The sequence below is a fragment of the Triplophysa rosa genome, linkage group LG11 (genome assembly GCF_024868665.1).
Source record: "Triplophysa rosa linkage group LG11, Trosa_1v2, whole genome shotgun sequence".
NCBI lineage: Eukaryota > Metazoa > Chordata > Actinopteri > Cypriniformes > Nemacheilidae > Triplophysa > Triplophysa rosa.
In genome coordinates, this window is record NC_079900.1 from 3,914,942 (window position 1) to 3,935,539 (window position 20,598).

General features: G+C 38.3%; 3 protein-coding genes across 6 annotated transcripts; 2 read left to right on the forward strand and 1 right to left on the reverse strand.

Annotated features, from left to right (window-relative positions):
• Window positions 1-273: 273 nt before the first annotated feature.
• fbxw9 (F-box and WD repeat domain containing 9) lies at window positions 274-3,628 on the forward strand. Of its 3 annotated transcripts, none has more exons than XM_057345982.1 (8): window positions 274-571; window positions 973-1,123; window positions 1,221-1,368; window positions 1,477-2,275; window positions 2,473-2,621; window positions 2,700-2,900; window positions 2,972-3,037; window positions 3,144-3,628. In XM_057345982.1, exons 2-8 carry the CDS (start codon window positions 996-998, stop codon window positions 3,216-3,218), a joined length of 1,566 nt encoding a protein of 521 aa, XP_057201965.1. In that variant the 5' UTR covers window positions 274-571; window positions 973-995; the 3' UTR covers window positions 3,219-3,628. The 3 variants fall into 3 exon arrangements, with proteins under 3 accessions (XP_057201965.1, XP_057201966.1, XP_057201967.1); XM_057345983.1 differs by having other exon boundaries at window positions 976-1,123; XM_057345984.1 differs by having other exon boundaries at window positions 993-1,123.
• Window positions 3,629-3,750: 122 nt separating this feature from the next.
• Window positions 3,751-19,345, reverse strand: gng14 (G protein subunit gamma 14). Of its 2 annotated transcripts, none has more exons than XM_057345987.1 (3): window positions 19,159-19,345; window positions 4,525-4,640; window positions 3,751-4,042 (listed from the first exon to the last, which is right to left on the reverse strand). In XM_057345987.1, exons 2-3 carry the CDS (start codon window positions 4,612-4,614, stop codon window positions 3,917-3,919), a joined length of 216 nt encoding a protein of 71 aa, XP_057201970.1. In that variant the 5' UTR covers window positions 4,615-4,640; window positions 19,159-19,345; the 3' UTR covers window positions 3,751-3,916. The 2 variants fall into 2 exon arrangements, with proteins under 2 accessions (XP_057201970.1, XP_057201969.1); XM_057345986.1 differs by lacking the exon at window positions 19,159-19,345 and adding an exon at window positions 4,707-4,793.
• On the forward strand, window positions 5,265-9,642 carry dhps (deoxyhypusine synthase). The gene is made up of 10 exons (XM_057345985.1): window positions 5,265-5,376; window positions 5,751-5,957; window positions 6,064-6,210; window positions 6,318-6,439; window positions 7,648-7,744; window positions 8,093-8,179; window positions 8,264-8,369; window positions 8,450-8,553; window positions 8,641-8,766; window positions 8,989-9,642. The coding sequence occupies exons 2-10, from the start codon at window positions 5,763-5,765 to the stop codon at window positions 9,082-9,084; spliced, it is 1,080 nt and encodes a 359-aa protein (XP_057201968.1). The 5' UTR covers window positions 5,265-5,376; window positions 5,751-5,762; the 3' UTR covers window positions 9,085-9,642.
• Window positions 19,346-20,598: the final 1,253 nt, after the last annotated feature.

Consider the following 20,598-nt stretch of genomic DNA (forward strand, 5'->3'; position numbering starts at 1 on the left):
TGCCTCACGTCCCTTTTTTATTTTACTTGGTTGTACTGGATTATTTTGCTTTATTTATTTTAATATATTTACCTAGGATTCGGTTTAGTTTCAATGTGTTGAGCCTGTCATGTCTTCTGTTGAAAGCCTTTTTTGCCTCTGCTGTAATTTAAACTTTAATAAATGAGTGTTAATTTATTTATTAAATAATGTAATAAATAATTATTTTTATAAAAAATAAAGTAAAACTTTGGCGCTCATAGGTGACGAGAACCTACTGACGTCATTGGCGTGCACCGGAAGTAATGTTGACAAGCGGCGGCTCCTGGCGTCAGTTGCTGCTGTCAGATATTTTCTAAACATGTTCTGAAGTATATTTAACATTTTTCTCTGTTTTGTTTGTTTTCATGCTGCCTGAATGCTCAAGTAAAGTAGCGTTAATTCAACGACTTCCTGACGAAAAACGGATATTTAAGTGGAAGATAATAATTGTGCAATGTAATGTCAAAATAATCAATAATTCATGACGGAAACCGAGTGGACGCGATATGCAGATTATTTATTCGTTTAGACGGTTTTCCATCGAAAGAAGGTATATGTTTATGCGCTTGTCCAAAATAAATGCTTATTTTGATTTTATTCTTGAACTGTATTGATCACATTTAATAACGTGATATATCTAACCATATTTAGCTAGAATATAGAATACAGACGGTTTGAATGTCACTTAAATTGAAATGAAAAAATACGAGTATCAGTTAGAATAGAAAAAATACAAGTTTTCATTCATTTATTTTATTTATTAAGCACTTGAAAACTACACACATCACCAGACAAACATATATAATAAAGCAAAACAAAACGAAAAACTGTAAGGTATCCCTTAAAATCTATAATTTCATCATCGCTTTCTTTGTGCACAGAGGCGGTCAGTTTGTTTGTATCATAAGAGAAAAATAGTTGGACCACAACTTTTTTAAATAATGTTAATAGCAGACACCAGCACTGTTTAGGTGATGTCAAAGCCAAGCGTCACCCTGGAGGACGAGGAGAAGAAGAGTTGCTCTGCTGGTGCAAACTCAGAGCAAGCAGAGAGTTCACCTAACTTGAACTGCAATGATCCCCCACGCTCCATACCCGATCGGTCTGTGTTACATACTTTTTTGTTGTTTTATGTACCTTCTTTTTCTTTTACAGTCTTATATTTACTTGCTTAGTCATTGTGGCATATCACCCCACAGATTGAATTTGGAGCCATCCATAATCGCTACAGAGACAAGCCCCTCCCCGTCTAATAATGGAACAACCCTTCTGTCATTGCCATGGGAGATAGTTACCCAGATTGCCTCTCACCTCCCTGCTCAATGTGTCATTAATGTGCTACCACAGGTAATTTTGCTATTGCTCATACTTACAGTTTTACTATGCAAAGAACTTACAGCATGCTTTTTACAAACACAATTCCCCTGGAAGCACATGGCTGTTTTCTATGTTTAGGTATGTCAGGCATTGGGAAGGATTGGCGAGGACCACCTGGTGTGGCAGCTTCGGGCTCACAAACTCTCCGGCCGACAGACCTCTTTTCCTGTAGGACCAAAGGATGACTTTGATTGGTCCAAGGCCTGTTTGGAGATGGAACAGCTGATTGGTTTATGGACACCGCAAGAGGACCACACAGATAGACAAGAACAGAGAGAAGTTCCTGATGATTTGGCACCAGGGGCAGCTGGTGAAGTGCATGGTGAAGTACAAGCTGCCGGAGAGAATCCGGCTGAGATGCGGATGGATGTGGAATTATATGGTGCTGCAGAAGTCGGGGACGGAAATATGCCAGTTAGTTCTCAGAATGACCCTCAGGGGATGGAAGCTGACCCTACAACATTCTCTAGCTCTTCTTCACCATTGGAGCACATCGTACTCCCTTCTGGCCACATTGCAGATGTGAATTGTGTCCTGCTGCTGGGTGGAGAGGGGGCGCTGTGTGCCTCCGGCTCCCGGGACAGAAACGTGAACCTCTGGGATCTTCAGCAGGGCTCCAGAGGCACGTTAGTGCGTACGCTAAGTGACAGTGGTTTTATTAGCACACACAGGGGTTGGGTGTGGTGCCTGGCATCGAGTGGACCACTGTTGGCATCAGGATCGCTTGACAGCACCATCAGACTGTGGGATCTTGCAGCGGGAGGGGCCGCGCGGGGTCTCATTCGATGCAAAGCTGCTGTATTGTGTCTGTCCTGTGAGAGAGACACTGTGCTGGCTGGATCACATGATCAGAAATTAAGCATCTATGACACCCGATGTGAGTGTTATGGTTTTAGTCAAATATCTTGTAATTAATTGAATTAGGCCTATAAAGCAACCAACACAGAAACAGACACAGTAAAGTTATAAAAAATGTTAAAACATTGATGCGGTCTATTTCTTTTTTTATAATACTTTACTTTTATTATTGTAATTTGAACATTATTGTTGTCACGTGTCATTTATGCATTATAGCTGCAGAGCCATTGGTCAAGAGTCTTCGTCTCCATAGTGATGCGGTGTTGTGCCTGGCATCTGATGACCAGTTTATATTATCTGGCAGTAAAGATCAAACCGTTGCTCTGTATGACCGAAGGGCAGGAAAACTTCTGCAGAAAGTTAAGGTATTGTGCCAGCTGTACAAAAAATGAAGTGATCTTTGTAAAAGTCAGCTAACGCATCATGTCTGTGAATGTGTACAGCTTAGCTCCTACCTACTGTCGATGTCCTACAGCGGTCGAGAGGTGTGGGCCGGAGATAACCGAGGACTCGTCCACACCCTTTCCTTGCACAACAACTCCCTGACACCCGTATCCCAGTTCAACATCCACAGCGCGATGGTCACGGGCATCCATTATTCTCCCGGTACTCTCTACACGTGCTCCTCTGACCGGACTGTCAAGGTAAAGCTTCTGTCTGTTCAAAAATGTATGATTCAAGCTTATCTGCAGCTCACGTCTCTTTTTTAATGCAGGTCCACCTCCCATGTTCCCCACCCAAAACACTGCGTACACTTCACCATCAGGTGGGGGTAAACAGGGTACGCTCAGACTTTCCTTGTTTCCACATCAAATCCTGATGTGTTATGAATAGTTAAATGTTTGGACTGATTTGGCTTAATAAATGTTCATCTTGTTTCTTTTCAGTTGAGTGTTGAAGCAGAAACACTGGCTATCGCTTCTGTTGACATGAACGTTGAAGTTTGGAGGCCCAGATGCTGAGTGACAGTGAACATTGGACAGTGATGTCATACACATGATGTCACTACATTATTTTCTATGCATTATACTTGGAATTTTGTTTTTATTTGATGAAATCTGACATTCCGTTTCCAGAATAATGCTAAACATAACAGTACCTTATTACACAGGAACACCACAACTGTTTTATTTTCAAGATAGAGATGGTTGAGTTTAGTTTGTGTGATTACAAAATCTTTACTTAAAGGATTCAACAATACTATGACTGAATTGTGTGACTGTTAACAATAGACTGAAGATACACAGTGACAAACTACATACATCTGAAGCACATCTACAGTTGAAAAGATTAAGTTAGTTTTTAATTTGTGAAGAATCTTTGTAAAATATGACGGTTCTCTTCTGTCGAAGTTAATATTACTTAAATTGCACTACATGTATTGAATGTAAACTGTTCACTCATGTGAAATACCAAATAGAAATGCTTTTATTTGTTGTTTATTTACTGCAGAGACAGTGCTGTTGCTCTGAGCATCTTAAAGTCAAATTGTTCATTTAAATGTAACATTCTAACAGACTTTATGAATGTAAATTTGTTCATTCAGTTGTATTTATTACTCATCATGATAAACAAAACAACACAAACAAAACTAATAAACACTTATTGGCCGGGCTTGTTGACGGTGAATGGAGTTTGGATCACTGACAGCGGTTGTTGATCACAGAAGCACACATGTCTTCTTGTCTTTGAATGGGTTAGAGGATGCAGCGATTCCTGTAAGCAGTGGATCAGCTCTCCTGTGTTCCTGACAGTACTGAACCAGCTGCTCCGCTGCTGCCGAAATCTGACAGAAACAGCACAAAATCTTCACTCTCATCCTTATAAAAGCAGTTGACATTTTAAGCCATGACTTCAGTGCTATAGCAAACCCATTAGATTTTTGTCATTGCTTTATAATGATTGTACAGTTTCTATGACACTACAAGAATGTTTTTGTGTTGAAGTTTGTGTTAGAATGTATAATCTGTATTCTTTATATTTTTATTGTAGAGCAACAAATGTTAAAAATAATTTCAGAGCAATATGGTGGTAAAACTATTGAGATTGCAATACAAAAACCTATTTGATTTTAATTGAATAAAAGCATCTGCCAAATGCATACATGTAAATAAAAAATCATATAAGCCAACTATAATAAATACTACTGTGTTCAATTGAAGCTAACTGCAGTTTGTAAATATTTTAAACCTTTGAGAATAAATAATAGGCAATATATACTGTCACGTAGACACTAAGGTGCTTGTGTATCTGATGGATAAATCTCACCTTGATTCTCTGCAGTTCTGTCTCCAGCCTCAACTGCTCCACGGTTCTTCTGGCTTGAAGAATATTATTACTGCAGTAGACATCCATCATTGCTGGAGGACCTTCAGTTTCTCACTCTAAAAAACCCAAACCCAGATTATAAGCATTTAACGGTATATAAAAACACATGACTGTAATTTTACCTCAAGAGCCCATTAGGTCTGTTTTAAATCCAGCATATAACGTTCTTGTTTCTGTGAGATGTTGGAAGAGTGGGTGACCAGTTTGTCTAGGGGTTTATATCTAAACCCCACTGACACAAACACTGCTATAAGCTTCAAAGTCTCTGTGATGTGTATGGGTTTGGAGGTCACATCAACAAACGTCATATCATAAATGTCATGAAAGTTCAGCACAGTTTGATTCTAATAAATAAAAAATAACATGTTACTTTTATTTAACTTCATTTATACAAAATGTTACTTTAAATCGTAAAAATAAATATACGTGTTTATATTATATATAAATTTCCCCCTTAATATGTTTATTTTAAATGGTTTGTTCGTGGTTAATTATCACTGCTTACTGATGTTAAATGTAATAATAACAACATTTTTTTAAATATTAAATGTACAGATTAATAAATAGCAAAATTCAATGTTACTTTAAATCTTTAAAAGAAATATACAGAAACGAAACTTGCGGAAAACAAAATCTTGCGTTTTAACGAGTTCGCCTTTGGTTAGGACCTTCGCGCTTGCCGTAGTTGTTTGGAACATGACATGTGGATGCTCGGATGTGCAGGATTGAGTTGAAATCAGCGATAAACTACATTACACATACGGGCATTGAAATAATTTTTATAATCACAGGGTAAGTAAAATGTTTATTTAAAAGATTTATCGATCATCGTCACAATTCGTCGGAAACGTAAACAAATCTGCGCATGCGTTTGAAGGTGTTTAAACCTTGATCAATTATTGACACTGTTAGAAGTCTTTGATCCTAGTATTTTTTTTCATTACTGTAGATCACATGTACATGATTTGTAAGAACTGTGGTATAAACAACATGAACCGTAATACCTTAGTACTTCTTGAAGTACCTTTAAATACCAGGTAACAGGTTAAATAAATAATGTAACTTAAATATCATAGTATCATGGTAATACCATCTGGTACTGTTGTAATGGAATATATGGTATTTTAGCATGTTTCACTAACATACATGTACACGTGTGATTGTAGATAAGAGTGATAATGGCCCACCAGGCCCCATCTGTGGCGAGGGAAGCTGTGTTAAAGGAAAGCAGTCCATTGCCAGACGATATGCCCCGGATTAAGGGTTATGACTTCAACCAGGGGGTGGATCACAAAGCCCTGCTGCAGTCCTACCTCACCACAGGCTTTCAGGCCAGCAGCTTTGCCCTGGCTGTGCAAGAGATCAATAAGATGGTGAGCGTGCAGGACACGCTCGGAAATCTGTCATGCACACATTTGTTTCATTTCTCAATAATAAAGTTAAAACATTCAGCTTTACAGTATCTTTGTGTTATTATAGATAGAGAAGAGACTACAGGTAGTGCAGGAGGAAAGCAGCGATTCTCAACAGTCAGATTCAGGCTGCACCATTTTTCTGGGCTACACCTCCAACCTTATCAGCTCAGGTGTACGAGAGAGCATTCGCTACCTCGCACAACACAAAATGGTACGTCATGTCTGACTATAGTACTTGCAGTTCTGAATGCATTATCTGTTCTGTTTTGCTCTGAAGCAAACAGTACGTTTATGCAGTCAGTATTTGTGTTTTTGTAGGTTGATGTGATAGTGACCACAGCAGGAGGAATAGAAGAAGACCTTATCAAATGTTTAGCGCCCACGTTTCTTGGAGAGTTCAGTCTGCGTGGGAAAGACTTACGACAGCAGGGCATTAATAGGTAAGAGGACAGTTTATAAACAATGCGACATTCATATCATTCTATACATTTTAATAAATGTAATTACTAGGGATGCACGATAAATTATCGGCCATATCGGTATTGGCCGATAAATTGTTGTTTTTAATATTATCGTATCGACCGATAATACAATTTAGGCCGATATATTATAGCCTATAAATCATTTCCTCCGGTTAAACTTCTTCAGCTGCACACTACTGTACAGCACTGTCTTTCTGTCATGATCATTCACTTACTGCTATTAGCAAAACATTGTTGATGTAGGTACAGTATGTAGAGACAATATTTATGAATGTGTAAATTATAGGAGCAAAAGCATATTGCTTGAATCAGACTGGTGTCTGAATGCTTTCTGTCTTGAGACCTGTTAGACTCGTGGGCTATTAAGAACATTTTTCTGGGTTGCTCTGGAAAAACATCTGTAATTTGTTTATTAAATAAAAAATATACCAGAAAAGTTTGAAGGTTAAAGAATCGTTAACTAGAGTAAAGTAGGTTTGGTACATGATTTAAAGGACCTTGTTTTCCGCAGTAAATGTTTTCAAATAAAAGCAGTTGTACACTTTTTGCCTTTTGTTTCAGTCTTAGGGAATTTTATATTAATATTAGGGCTTTCACGATAAACCGACGATAAATATCACGTGATTTATGCACAGCTTTTGAGTGAAGTACGGGAAAATGCTGCTGCATCCGAAAGCCAGAGGGCGCTCTCGTGCGGAAACTCCAAATACGCACTGCAGAAGAAGACCATAACACCTTCTAGAATCTAGGAAATGCATATGGACATCTTTTTATCACTGTTACTCAAGCCTCATCAGGTATTTTTATGATGAAGTATATAATGATCATGTTTGACGGGTGTTGCTTTTTCAAATGCACATTATAAGCGACTCAAACTCGTGCTGCTTTTAGATCGAGCAGCATTTCCTACTGATCCCAGAGCCGTGCTTCACGGACAAGCTACATATTAAAAAATATCGACACATTGCATATCGCAGCCAGCTTGATTTCAGTAGGATTTAGTGGTATCGCGATAAATCATCGTGCAGCCCTAATATTTAGATACTGTATATTGGCAAATATATCAGTTATCGGCTTCCAATGTTAAAGAATTATCGGTTATCATTATCGGCCAAAATTTACATATCAGTGCATCCCTAGTAATTACTGTATGTTGTGTCTTCTAGAATAGGGAACCTCCTGGTACCGAATGATAATTACTGTAAGTTTGAAGATTGGCTGATGCCTATTCTAGACCAAATGGTGCTGGAACAAAAGACTGAGGTAAACATTTTTTTTTTACATTTGCTGGATTTCCACATACCATTTTAAAAGTACCTTTGAGTACCGTGTAAACATTATAATACAGAAAAATAGTAAACATTGAGCATCATGGTAAATAAATATCACCTTTGCTTGTTTTTTTCACTAATAGTATTTTTTTCAGATTTAGAGTAAATATAAATATTAGGGACATTCAGATTTAGAATAAACGTAAATATTATGTAAATGTTAGTTAAATTTGTTCATTCAAAACCTTTGTGCACTCATTAAATGGTTATGTATTTTGTTACTCTTATTCAAGTTGAATTTTATGAGTATGTGTAATATTGTTCCATGTTTTTATGTCAGGGCACACACTGGACACCCTCAAAAATGATCCACAGACTGGGCAAAGAAATCAACGACCCAGATTCGGTTTACTACTGGGCCTACAAGGTAAAGTTCTCAAATGTCACATCTCCCAGTGACCGAACAACAGAAACGGTCAATGTCTCAAAGAACCTTTGTCTTGTTTGTCAGAATGACATCCCAGTGTTTAGCCCCGCCCTCACCGACGGTTCATTGGGCGATATGATCTACTTCCACTCGTACAAGAACCCCGGGCTAGTGCTTGATATTGTGGAGGGTGAGTTTCTCAGGATTGGGTACAAATGCACGTTTTATAATGCAGGAGTTATTTAATCTTGGTATTTTTTACCTTTGCAGATATTCGAAGATTGAACAGCAAAGCCGTGTTTGCCAAGAGCACGGGAATGATCATTCTCGGAGGAGGTCTTGTTAAACATCATATCTCTAATGCTAACCTCATGGTAATCACTTGAACCCAAAAGAAAACACAATGTTGGCGTCGTCAGTGAAATGTTACCCACTGGTCTCGTCTCATTTATCGCTCTCAGAGAAATGGAGCGGATTTTGCTGTGTTTGTCAACACCGGACAGGAGTTCGATGGCTCAGACTCGGGTGCCAGACCTGATGAAGCTGTCTCTTGGGGGAAGATCCGCATGGATGCCACACCTGTTAAGGTTCAATTCTATCTTCTGTATCAAATGAGATTTATTTTGTTAAAAATATGGTGTTATGTATATATATGCAGTTATACCCCCAAAAGTTTTAAGACACGTGCAAAAATGTCTGAATGTCATTGCATTAGATAACACAATATCAAAGGCATTTATGTGAAAGGAAATAGCACAATCTTGTGAACATTGTGATGTGGTTAACCGTGTGGTTGTGTCTCTGTGCAGGTTTATGCAGATGCTGCGATAGTATTTCCACTCTTAGTGGCTGAAACATTTGCACACAACGCTAGCAGACTGATCAAAGACAAGAAAAGCAATTGATGTCCTCTCATTCCTATTTGTTTGTTCACATCGTGAATAATTTGTGCATCTAAACAAACATAATATTATTGTGTGTCTGTTTTCAGTCATATGGATAGTCTGTGTACGTCAGGTAAAACAGCAACCACACAAGACATTGTACATTTTTACTGAATGTTGCTTTTTACTTTACTGGGTTTTATATTTATTTTGTATCTTTGTTTTAGAATGGACATTTTTGCTTTTATGTATTTCATCCCATATTACACGCATACCATCTTGTGTCTGTCTTTGTTCCACTTCATGTGGATATTTATTCATACTTACTCAATTTGCAAATATATAAGTCATGATAATACTGTATGTATAAAATGGGAATGCACAAAATGAAATATTAAAAACAGGAGCAATATGCTTTGTGTATGTGAAATACTGTGCTTTAGGATGGTTTATAACCACCAGAGGGCAGTTTTGCTTTACTCTGTACTTCAGTGATCACTACAAACTATATAGTTTATAGCTTCAGTATTTTGATAAATATAATAAACCCTTATACCAAACGTATGAAAATCTATCGTTTTTTTTTACCTAGTCCGTTTTAAATTAATTTCTGACAAGATATTTGACTGCTCTACAAGCTTGAAATTGTCGCTCTCGCGATACAACGCGGTGACGTCATACGTCGTTCAGTCTGCGCAGCGCTGCACGAGGTCACGCTGCAGAACACTTGAAGAAGGGAAAACTTGTAAATGCTGAATAAGTAGGTGTGTTTTGTTCCCAGTCAGTCCCCATTCTGAATACTATGGCTAAAAAGAGGCCCTGTCTGTCAAGTAAAAGCTGTGGGTGTAGTTTTCCTGTCGAATCTTGTGCGTTAGTTTACTCAAATAGCAGCCGCCTCACTTTCTTATCGTTGTCTTTATTTGTTTACCTGTTATGTTGCCATGGTGACACAACCACCACTACTTCACATCTGTCATAAACCTGCAAAGGTGTCAGTTGCTTTGCAGGGTGAAAGAGTGGGGCGTGTGGGCAAAAACAAAGGAGAAGCGACTGCATGGCGCCTTTGTAATGTAGAGAGATTCAGAAAAAGGAAGTGCGATGATGATGTCAGTTCCAATGACGCAGCCATCTCGCGCCGTCTAGTTTTCTTCGTTGCCATGGACACGTGTTTAGTGCAAGTAAACATCCGGCGCTGTTGTGCTGCACATCAGCACAAGAGTGATTTACATGAGAAGTGTCCACACATGGACTACAGACGCTCACAATGAACGAGCTGATGGACGTGTGGCCTCGTGTTTTGTGCTGCTAGATTTCGTTGTTAAACATCAAACACAATGACAGCTTCGTGGCAACTACACAGTTTTATTTATATATTTGATCATTTCTTTGCATTTTATAAATGTTTTTGTTTATAATTGGATTTTATTTTTATGTTTTAAGAATGAACATATCGTGCTTAAAAAAGGTTATATATTTAACATATTATTTATATAATAATATAATATATTTAAGGAAATGATTTACAACTAAAATTATATTTTATAATATTTAACAGACATAAATACAAAAAAGTATGAATTATATTTATTAATTAGAACATGTATTTACAGTATATTAATTAATTGTAAGGTATTTAAATATAGTATTAATATATAATATTTTAAATATTTAAACGATTTGATTTTAATCAATGTTTTATATTAACTGATTAATATATTTATTAAAAAAAACGTACAGAAAAAAAGTACATTCATAGAAAATGTACTAAAATTACATAAAAAGGAAGTACTAAATTACTCCAAAAGAATATAAAATAAAATCAATCTAAGAGACAAAAATAAGTTTTACAAAACGTTTTTTAATGTTTCAAATGATTCAGTAGGATATGACGCATATCTTGCGGTAATATTATTTTATTATTAGTTAATGCTGTCAGTGTTACGTCATAGGCCATTTTATCTTCTAAGTGCAAAAATATTCTTAGAATTGATTGAAGTCCATTCACGGTTCCTCTTGTGGTTTGGTGATCAAACAGTCAAATGTCTGTGTATATATGGGTTTCCATGGTCACTTGCTTTACTCCAATTGTTTGACTTGACTTATTGTATATTCACCGTTTGGGGAATTTCACACAGAATTGAACATGGCAACGAAAAAGAAAAGATGATAAACAAGCGAAAGCTGCAGGTGTTAAGAAGTTTCATCACAAAACACTTACAACATTGTTACCTAAATATAAACTGATGTGAGAAAAACATAATTCTCAAGAATGCAAATGCTGTTCTTACATGCTTGCAAACATTAATTTACAAGTTGTTTGTTGTAGTTTGCATGTTCAGCATTTTCACTTACCAATTACACACGAGCTTGGAAAGTTAAAAAGTCATGTAAAACTACTTTGCAACAAAGAAGCACTATAAAAGCTGTTATATAAATAAGTTAGAATGGTGTGAATTTTACGGTATGAAAAGCACAATGTGCTGTGATCACATACATCCATGTGGCTAAATCTCACAAAAGCATTTACAGACATCAGATTATAATTTGCATAAAGAAACTGAACAAACCGCATAAGCCTGAACCTGCTCACACATGGGGTGTGTCAGCAAGGAAAAGCTCCTCAGACAGGAGGGTCAGGGTGTGTGAGGCGAGGAGAAAGGTTCTCCAAATCCTGTGCATGAGAAAATAATCCCTGTGCTGGAACCAGAGTAACACTGGGATTTCTTTGCACAAAGAGCATACATTCATTACTGCCGACTCGGTGCTGAGCCGCCATATAGTTACCGTAAGAAAGTGTGCAGGTGATAATCTTGGCCTGCCACCTGTCCTTGACCCCATAGAGAAAACACAAGATGTCTTACATTTAATCATTTAGCAGACGCTTTTATCCAAAGCGACTTACATAGAGTTCAGAGTTCAGTTTAAGCGATATGTCATACAGACATACATGTCTTATCCTCATAAGATCATTAACATGAGATCTATGAACCAAAGCACAGGCTCATTGAAGCTATGTGCAAGAACAGTATTTATTATTCTGTTTCTACTTTAACAGACACTACTGTTATCCAAAGTGACAAACAGTATAGGCACTGTTCCCCAAGAGATATTTACTGAACTCAAATGTACAAAAGTAGGCATTAAACGAATAGTTCACCTTCAAAATTAAAATTCTGTCATTATTTACACGCCCTCTTGTCATTTCAAACCTGTATGACTTTATTTCAATTTTTTTTAAATATTGGTAACAGAAAACCTTTTACTTCTCTATAGGCATCTAAAATATATAATAAACAATATTTCTCATATTTTTACATAAATAACGCATTTTAATAAATATGTATTATTCATTTAAACCCTTTGGTATTAAGTTAACAAAAAACTACATCATGCATTAAAATTAAATATAATAATAATCTAATAATATATAATGTACTGTATATATAAATGTTTTTTTGGTTTTTTCTTCTTCAGTCTTATTGAACCAATAAGTTAAGACACCACGTTTGTTTATGATAAAACTTTATTTGTGTATATGACAGACAGTACATATTTGATTAATTTATACAACTATCAATGCATTTAACATGATTTAATATCTGTAGAAAATGAGGATATTTTTAGCATGATAAATAGTGCATATAGCATATAGTACTGTATATTCACACCGGTAACCTCAACATGTAAAGTCCTCTCGTGTAATGGGTGTGTTTGGAGCAGAAAGCCACAGAGAGAAGACCAGACCCCTGTTCCTGCTGAACTGAGCCAGCTGCAGTTGTCCACTGATTATCAGCGCAGCAGGCACAGGAGACCAGCCCACTGAGAGACAACACACCGTTACACAGCAAGCATCTCGCAATAACAAGATAGACAAACCTATAAACCTTGACCCACGTTTAAACGCGACTTTTACAAAAACCTGCGCATTTCACCTCAAAATCAAAAGAAAACAAACAGTGTTATATACATATGTTCATTTGAATTTTGACCATGTTTATTTATGACCTCAGATCGCCTCTACATGATACTGCAGAGCGATTAACTAAAGATTTGTGCCCATGCCGTTACGGATCCCCCACCGCTGGCGACAGACATTGCAAACTGCGGGCGCAAATTGGCTTTCTCGTAAGATAAACCCGCCTGGATGCAGGAAATGCAGTAAATAGTGACTCAGTAGGCCATGTGATTGTTTTCCATTGTTTTTCCGTCCATACGCTAGTTTATGCATCATTTGGGCCTTGGATACAAACACTTTCCGAATGCCTGCTTTGTGAGGTGATCATTTAAAGAGTTTTGTTGAAACTGAACCTAACAGAATCAGATTCAGTAAATAAATAAGTGGTCTCTTTCCATCTTCCTGCTGGTGACTTATTTGTTCCTCTTTGTTGCTTGTTTGTATTTTGCATAGTAGATATATTCATGGTTTTTGAGAATACATTGAAACATTTTTTTTTTGTTCAAGCACCAACTGTCAAGACTTTATGCAAATGTTTACACTGAAGTTCCCATTCAGATTTTTTATTCAACTGAATAAAATTTCCACTGACACGGTTAATAATTACAAACTTACTGAAGACATATGTACACCAGAAATACCTGTGTTGTTTAATGACTCATATTCTCAAAAGTAAGCAGACTAGTTTCGTAATGATCTTGCTAAGTAGGAAGTGGTCCTGAATCCATTTTTTCATCCTGAAACCATGTTGGGGCTAGGTTTGGGCCAGTGGTTAGGGTCATTATTACAAAGAAAATAATTTCTCTCTGATTTGTTTGAATAGTTCGGGTGAAGGTTTGAGGTACAAAATATGTTCAACCAGCAATACACATTACTTGGTAAAATCGTGGTCACGACTTTACCACACGTCTTTATCACACAGACCATCAGCTCAATATAACTATACTTATACCATGTGTAACAATAATAAAGATGTTGAATGTTGATATTTACATTTACTCATTTTTTCTCTCAGCTTAGAGTAAGAATAGCACATAAAGCTATGTTTGTGGAGAAGAGAACATCATAAGAGAGAAGATTTTTATTCATAACTTGAAACTTTTTTAACTTTTATAACTTGTTAGCAGCGTCAAGGAGTTGTGATGTCAATATGGCACATGTGTGTTTTGAAGTGTCGAAAGCGTTTAGTTTGTCAAGAGACTTTTATTTTAAAATTTCCAAATGTTGTGTTTAACCCCTGAGGAACACTTTAAATGGCAATTGTAGAAAAGACCTCGACAGGAAAAACTCACAGTACAATATTAATGATTCTTTTCAAGCACCAGTTCCGAAATGGACCTCAAGTCAAACAGGACATCTACCAAAAATCTCGATCTTTGCCAAAATTCAATTAGCAGTTATTTCCAAGATCTTAAAATCAACCAATATATAATTTGCAGTCTGACATCTTACTTAACAAGAAGGACAAACAAACCGTCACATTCCTAGTGTGTATTGTCAGATGGCACTCCACAGACCCCCGTGCTGATTTTGGTCCCAGGATGGCAGAACTTAACCACTGTGAACATGGAAGTCCAATACACTGTTCACAAGAGGGTTAAGTCCCGAAACCGCACAACCTCACGTCAAAGCGTGCACAAGAACTTTATTCACAAGTGTCGTGTGTGCGCGAGACGGTCCGCATTCCTTCAGGATTAGTCTGGAGCGTTCAGGTGCATGTGTGCGTGTTGTGTATACAGTAGCCTACTTTTGGCATGTCTGCGGTCTTCAAGTCGAGTGCCTCATGCAAGCCATTGGAAATCCCTGGCAATGTGATTTAGACATTAGGTTTAAAAATCACTCTGCCAGGAATTCCCCTGGCCAACAGAAGGGTGTGTGTGTGTGTGTTCATGTTTGTATATCCCGGTGGGGACCTCAACTTGAACGCACACCAACGCATGGGGACTCGTGTCACTGTGGGGACCAAAATTGAGGTCCTCACGGGCAAAAAAGCTTATAAATTGTACAGAACAATATTTTTTTTAAATCTAAAAATGCAAAAAGTGTTCTATGATCTTTAGGTTTAGGGGTTGGGTTAGGGATAGGGGATAGAATATACAGTTTGTACAGTATAAAAACATTACGCCTATGGACTGTCCCCACGGGGATAGTAAACCAGACATGTGTGTGTGTGTGTGCGTGAGGGCTTTAGTCCTTCAGACTGAGGTGGGGTCTTACACATCTATATCTGTGCTGACACATCATCACATGCACAACAGCTCGGTGAGAAAGGCTGACAGCAAACAACAGCGGGGCAGATAGCAAATAGCCGTGACAAATGTTAAGAGGTTAGTTCAACTAAAAATGAAAGTCCTGTCATCATTTACCCATCCGCTTTCACTTAACCCTCATGTTGATCCAAAGCAGACATTACTTCATCTGTGGGACAGAAATTGAGATGTTTACACTGCTTCAGCATGCAATGACAGAATACAGCCATCAGGCTCCGAAGAGGAAACACGAACGTAAACACGACTAAAGCAGCGCATACTTTACGCTATAATCCATGTCTTCTGAAGTCACGAGTTGCAAAATATTTTCACTTGAGAGAAAATCACACGGAACGACATGAAAGCGATGAAACGATGACAGAATTATCATTTTTGGCTGAACCTTATCCTTTTAACTGGTTAACTGTGTGTGCGTGTGTGTTTCTGTGTGGGCGCCTAATTTTTAGTCATGCAGTCCGTGATCCTCGTCCCCTCCCTCTGCCAGCGTCTGGCTGACTGGGCATCCTGTGGACTTATAAAAATAGCTTTTCAATGACAGTTTGAAATGAGGTCGGAAAGACGCGCAGGCCCGTAAAGCGTTCCGCGCCCTGTCTCTCATCTGGCGTGAAGGATTTAGGAGTGACAAAACTGAGGAAAAACCTGTGGAGTTAATGCATGAAGGGCGGCGGAGTGAAAAACTTGATCGCGTGTGTTCTGTGTCTCTGATAAAACCCCGAAGTGCCATAAAAGCTGGAAATTTGCACAGTTTAAAAGTTTACCTCCTTTACAGAAGAGAACCGTATTGCTCAGAGGTTTCTCTTTCATGACTCAATGAATGAAATGAAAGTGTCGGTTATCTTTCATGTAAGTATGGACTTTACCTCAGATGCTTGAAATAAAAACAGACTTTAGTTTAGTGAACAGAGAAGTTTGCATTGTGGCAAACGTGAGAATAGTAGCTGTGAACTCTACAAGAGATACTTTTGGAAAACACAGGACAATAAATCCGCAAGTCCCAATTTGTTCTCTGTTAGAGAAACAACTGATAGGTCTCATCTGTCTTTTTTCATTCCTACAGGTTCCCATCACTTCCAAGTTCGCTCAGAAAGCAGAAACATATTTTCCAGTTTTACCGTGTCACTTTGCATTCTCCTCGAACCGTTCCCCTTCAAACATTTATGAAAGAACATCTACAGCATCGCAACCAGTCGACTGAATCCTTCCCGTCACAGCGTCCTGCGGTTGTCAATACAAACGTCGCTCTCGAAAACAGCTTGAACATGTCCAGATGAAAGGGGAACTCCTAGCTTACATCAACCTAGTGCCTTCACTTTTAATATCCTGGATAATGATACGAGCTTACTCGTGAGCCAACACTCTAAACAAAGACCACCAGTACTCTCTGCGTACTCACAGAGTGCGTGTTTGTGGTTTAATGCTTTTAGGTTTTTTCCCCGGTAACTGTGCAGAGCGTGACTAACAGTCATTTAGATGCTGATCAGAGGATGTGAGTTGTCGTTCCTACCTAGCATCTTTTCACCATCCGAGTGAAACAGCTGCAGGAGTATAAACCATAATGTTTTCCCAGACACATCATTACACGTTTTCCTCGCGAACTTGCCTTTCCAAGTAAGTGCGAAGGAAACTGTTTAGTGCAACACACAGGGAGGGCTAATAGGAAAGGTGGCTTCTTTCGACCAAATCAATCCGATGATGCATTGCGACAAGCAGCGAAAAATCCATTCAAGATGGCACATTAAGCCAAATAAGGGTTATCTTGTATTTCAAATATTAGCAAAAAACGAGGAATCTGGTCTCCGGCACATTTCGAACGACGAAGATTGTTTGTACGTTGCCGTTACGTTCCTAGCGTAGGTTTTATTGAGTTGTCTACGTAAGCATCGACGTACTAGGTTTAGAAAAAATACCTGAATATTGCACATGAAGATCAGTCGAGGCGTCTAAACTTGGAGCTCATGAGCTGACTTCTCCAACTCATCTACAGCACCGAATTCAGAACTGATTGAGTGATGTTTTCCATCAGATCTTTCCTCTCAACGTCTTTCCTGAATCGAAGCCACGGCTGTTCGCGCGGTGATCTCAGTCTTTCCTCTGACAAATGACAGAGTCAGACTGTGTGGTCACACCTCGCCATCGAAAAGCGCAGGAAAGGCTTTTACGGCCGTTCTCATGATGAGAATTCACACCTTCAACTGTCAGCGTTAAAAGCTAATTTTAGGGAGCGGATGAAAATAATCTGCAATCTCCGAATTGCTCGGCTGCACTCGAGATTCAGAGCTGCCTAGTTTGACTTTACGTATCGCTTTGAGTAATGTTATATTGCATTTATTTACAGTCCTCACGTACAGGAGTCATACATGTAATTTCTCGTATTATTTAGAAACATTAATATTTACACTTATTATTTTAGCAAATTAACTGACACAACTTGCAAATGAGAATACAAAATAATCATGCAGTGAATAATAAAACAGGCCTTGTTTTTCTTTGAGAAATTTCGATTTTAGATGCAACTTTTTATTTGAATGATTTTATTATTATTACTACATGTTTCACACAAACAGATGTTCAGCCAAACGACGTTAGGCCTCATGCACTTAACCAAATCTTTTATATTTGTTTTATATATAATGTTTTATGTAGATTCATTTGATCCAGATTGATTGAATAAATGATCTTATTTAACATCATCAGATAAACGCAACACCATCACATTTACGCTTAGAACACAGTTAAACGGACGGTTATTAAATGTAATGACTCGGCAGAATCGCGACAGGCCGCTATATGGGTGTGTTCTCCATCCTGTCCATGAGAACGTGTCTGTCATCTGTGGGTCACCTTAATTTATTAAACTCAAAATCAATAACACTAAAAGATCATCTTTGTTGTAAATAAACACTCAACTGCATGAGCAAAGAGTCGCTTGCTTTTGAAAGAGGATAAATTCACAGGTCATCGTCTGTCTGCCTCGGTAATGTGTTTGTAACCCAACTCCAGATACTATAACACCATTAACTTCAGCACAGAGGCCACGGAGACACACACACACACATACATCCATCACACTTGTTCCACTAGCGCACTCTTTCCTAATGTCTGTACCAGTCCTGTACTCTCCTGTTTCCAGAATCCTGATTTTCCCGAGCCTCGGTTGTTTCTCTATTCACCTAACTCTTTCAAATGGACACTTATTGAGCACATCATGAGACAAAAACGCACTTTAAAAAAAAGTGCTAAACACTTACAACACATTAAATATTGCATACTACACTATTAAACTACTAACATGGTAACATACTATTGTACACTGTACTACACTGCATACTAAATTAATGAATGCGAAAACCGTAAGACGAATCCTGCAGTTCCTGTCGCTCACCTGCGCTGATATTTACACAATATTCCAGCCGGAGCGCCTGGCCTTTCACGCTGGCTTTCCCACCTTCCCCTCAAAGTTGTCTTGGCTGTGCAGCGTCTGGCTCGGTCTTTGCGAGCCTCGAAAACAATGAGAAGAATGTTTTTTAGATTTTCTCAGCGGCCTCATCCTCGTTGCGAGAGCGTTTTTTTATGACCTCCGCTTTACGACAGCAAACTCATGTCTGGCCGACACATGTCACGCAGACAGACGCTCCATTCAATGAAACTATTTACGGATGACCTTTCCTCAAGTGGATCACTTGTCTGGCTGCGCTCGAAAGTCCTTCTTAATATCCAGCCGTCGGCAACAACAGCAGGACAGTCCCTGCCTCTGTGGTCCCCAAACATCTCCAGAAGTGCTTTTCTTTCAAATGGACAATCAACCAAAACACTTCAAGAGCAACAGAACACACTGAAAAAGTTCTTTTTACAGTCACGCTGGCCTCTTACCTGCATGATTTGACACTTCTCTCTCTCCCTCTCTCTCTCTCTCTCTCGCTCTGTCTCTCTGCGTATCTCCTTCGAGCTGAACCTTACAGCAGCCGTGTCTCAGAGGGAGTGGCTGACTCCGGTATAGACGCTATGAGTGTTTATATAGGAGAGAGAGAGAGAAAGAGAGATAGAACAGGAGAGAGAAAGAGTTCGTCTGGGGGCCAGACAGGGTGAAAGTGAATGAGAGCGCGGCAAGAGAGACGAGCAAAGGGAATTCCTATTTGTATAACGTCAGAGGTTGAACCCTCCCCCTCTCCATCAGCGTGAAGACAGGAAGAGGCCGGAGCAATTCTTCTGAAGAACAGCTCATAAAACACACACACGCACGCACGCGCACACACACCTAGCCCTTTATTCTTCTCACTGTCTCACCTTTAGTGTTTCATGCCTTCAAACATTATACAAGCATGTGAAGTACACAAAATTTACATTATACAGTACACTGTATCACTAAACTGGAGAATACTATTGTGACAGCATACGATACGATACGATATGACAGCATACGATACGATATACTATGATACTGTCCTGTTTTGTGCTGTACAAAACTGTATTCAATTATACTAGACTTTACTGTATTGTATTGTACTGTAATGTATTCTACTAAACTATACTAAACTGTATCATACTGTAATGTACTGTAAAAAGCTGCACTATACCCTAATGCACCATCCTATACAGTACCACCATACCATACCATACCATACCATACAGCAACATACTATGCCGCTCTATACAGCTTCATACCATACTGCACTATACTATAACCCTCAAACAATACTGTGCTATGCTGTGTTATGCTATGCTATACCATGCTATACTATGCTATAATCCACTTTACTGCAATACGCTGCGCTATAATGCATGCCATATACTATACCATACCGTACCATACCATACCGCACTATACAGCTTCCTACCATACCACACTATACTATACCCCCAAATGATACCGTACTATGCTACACGATGTGATACTATACTATGCTATACTATACAATACTTGCCATACAATACTTGCCATACCATACCATACCATGATACTATGGTAGAGTATAGTATATGTAGTGTAGTGTAGTGTAATATAGTATAGTATAGTATACAGTCTTGTACTGCACCGAACATATCATAGTAAACTATACTATACTATATATCCTTCAGAACAAAATCATACAACAACACATTGTGCTACACCACACTAAAACAAAAATATTAATGAACCCTTATACCGCAAAACATTACTGCAGTGCATAACATTAGAAAGCTGGATTGATAAAAAAAAGGAAACCGAGTCCTCATTTGCACTAGTAATGATTTTGCACTGCACTGTAAAAAATGTTCAGAAAATTCTCCACTGACTTTTTGCATCTACATTTTTCAATTGGCTCAGTTAAA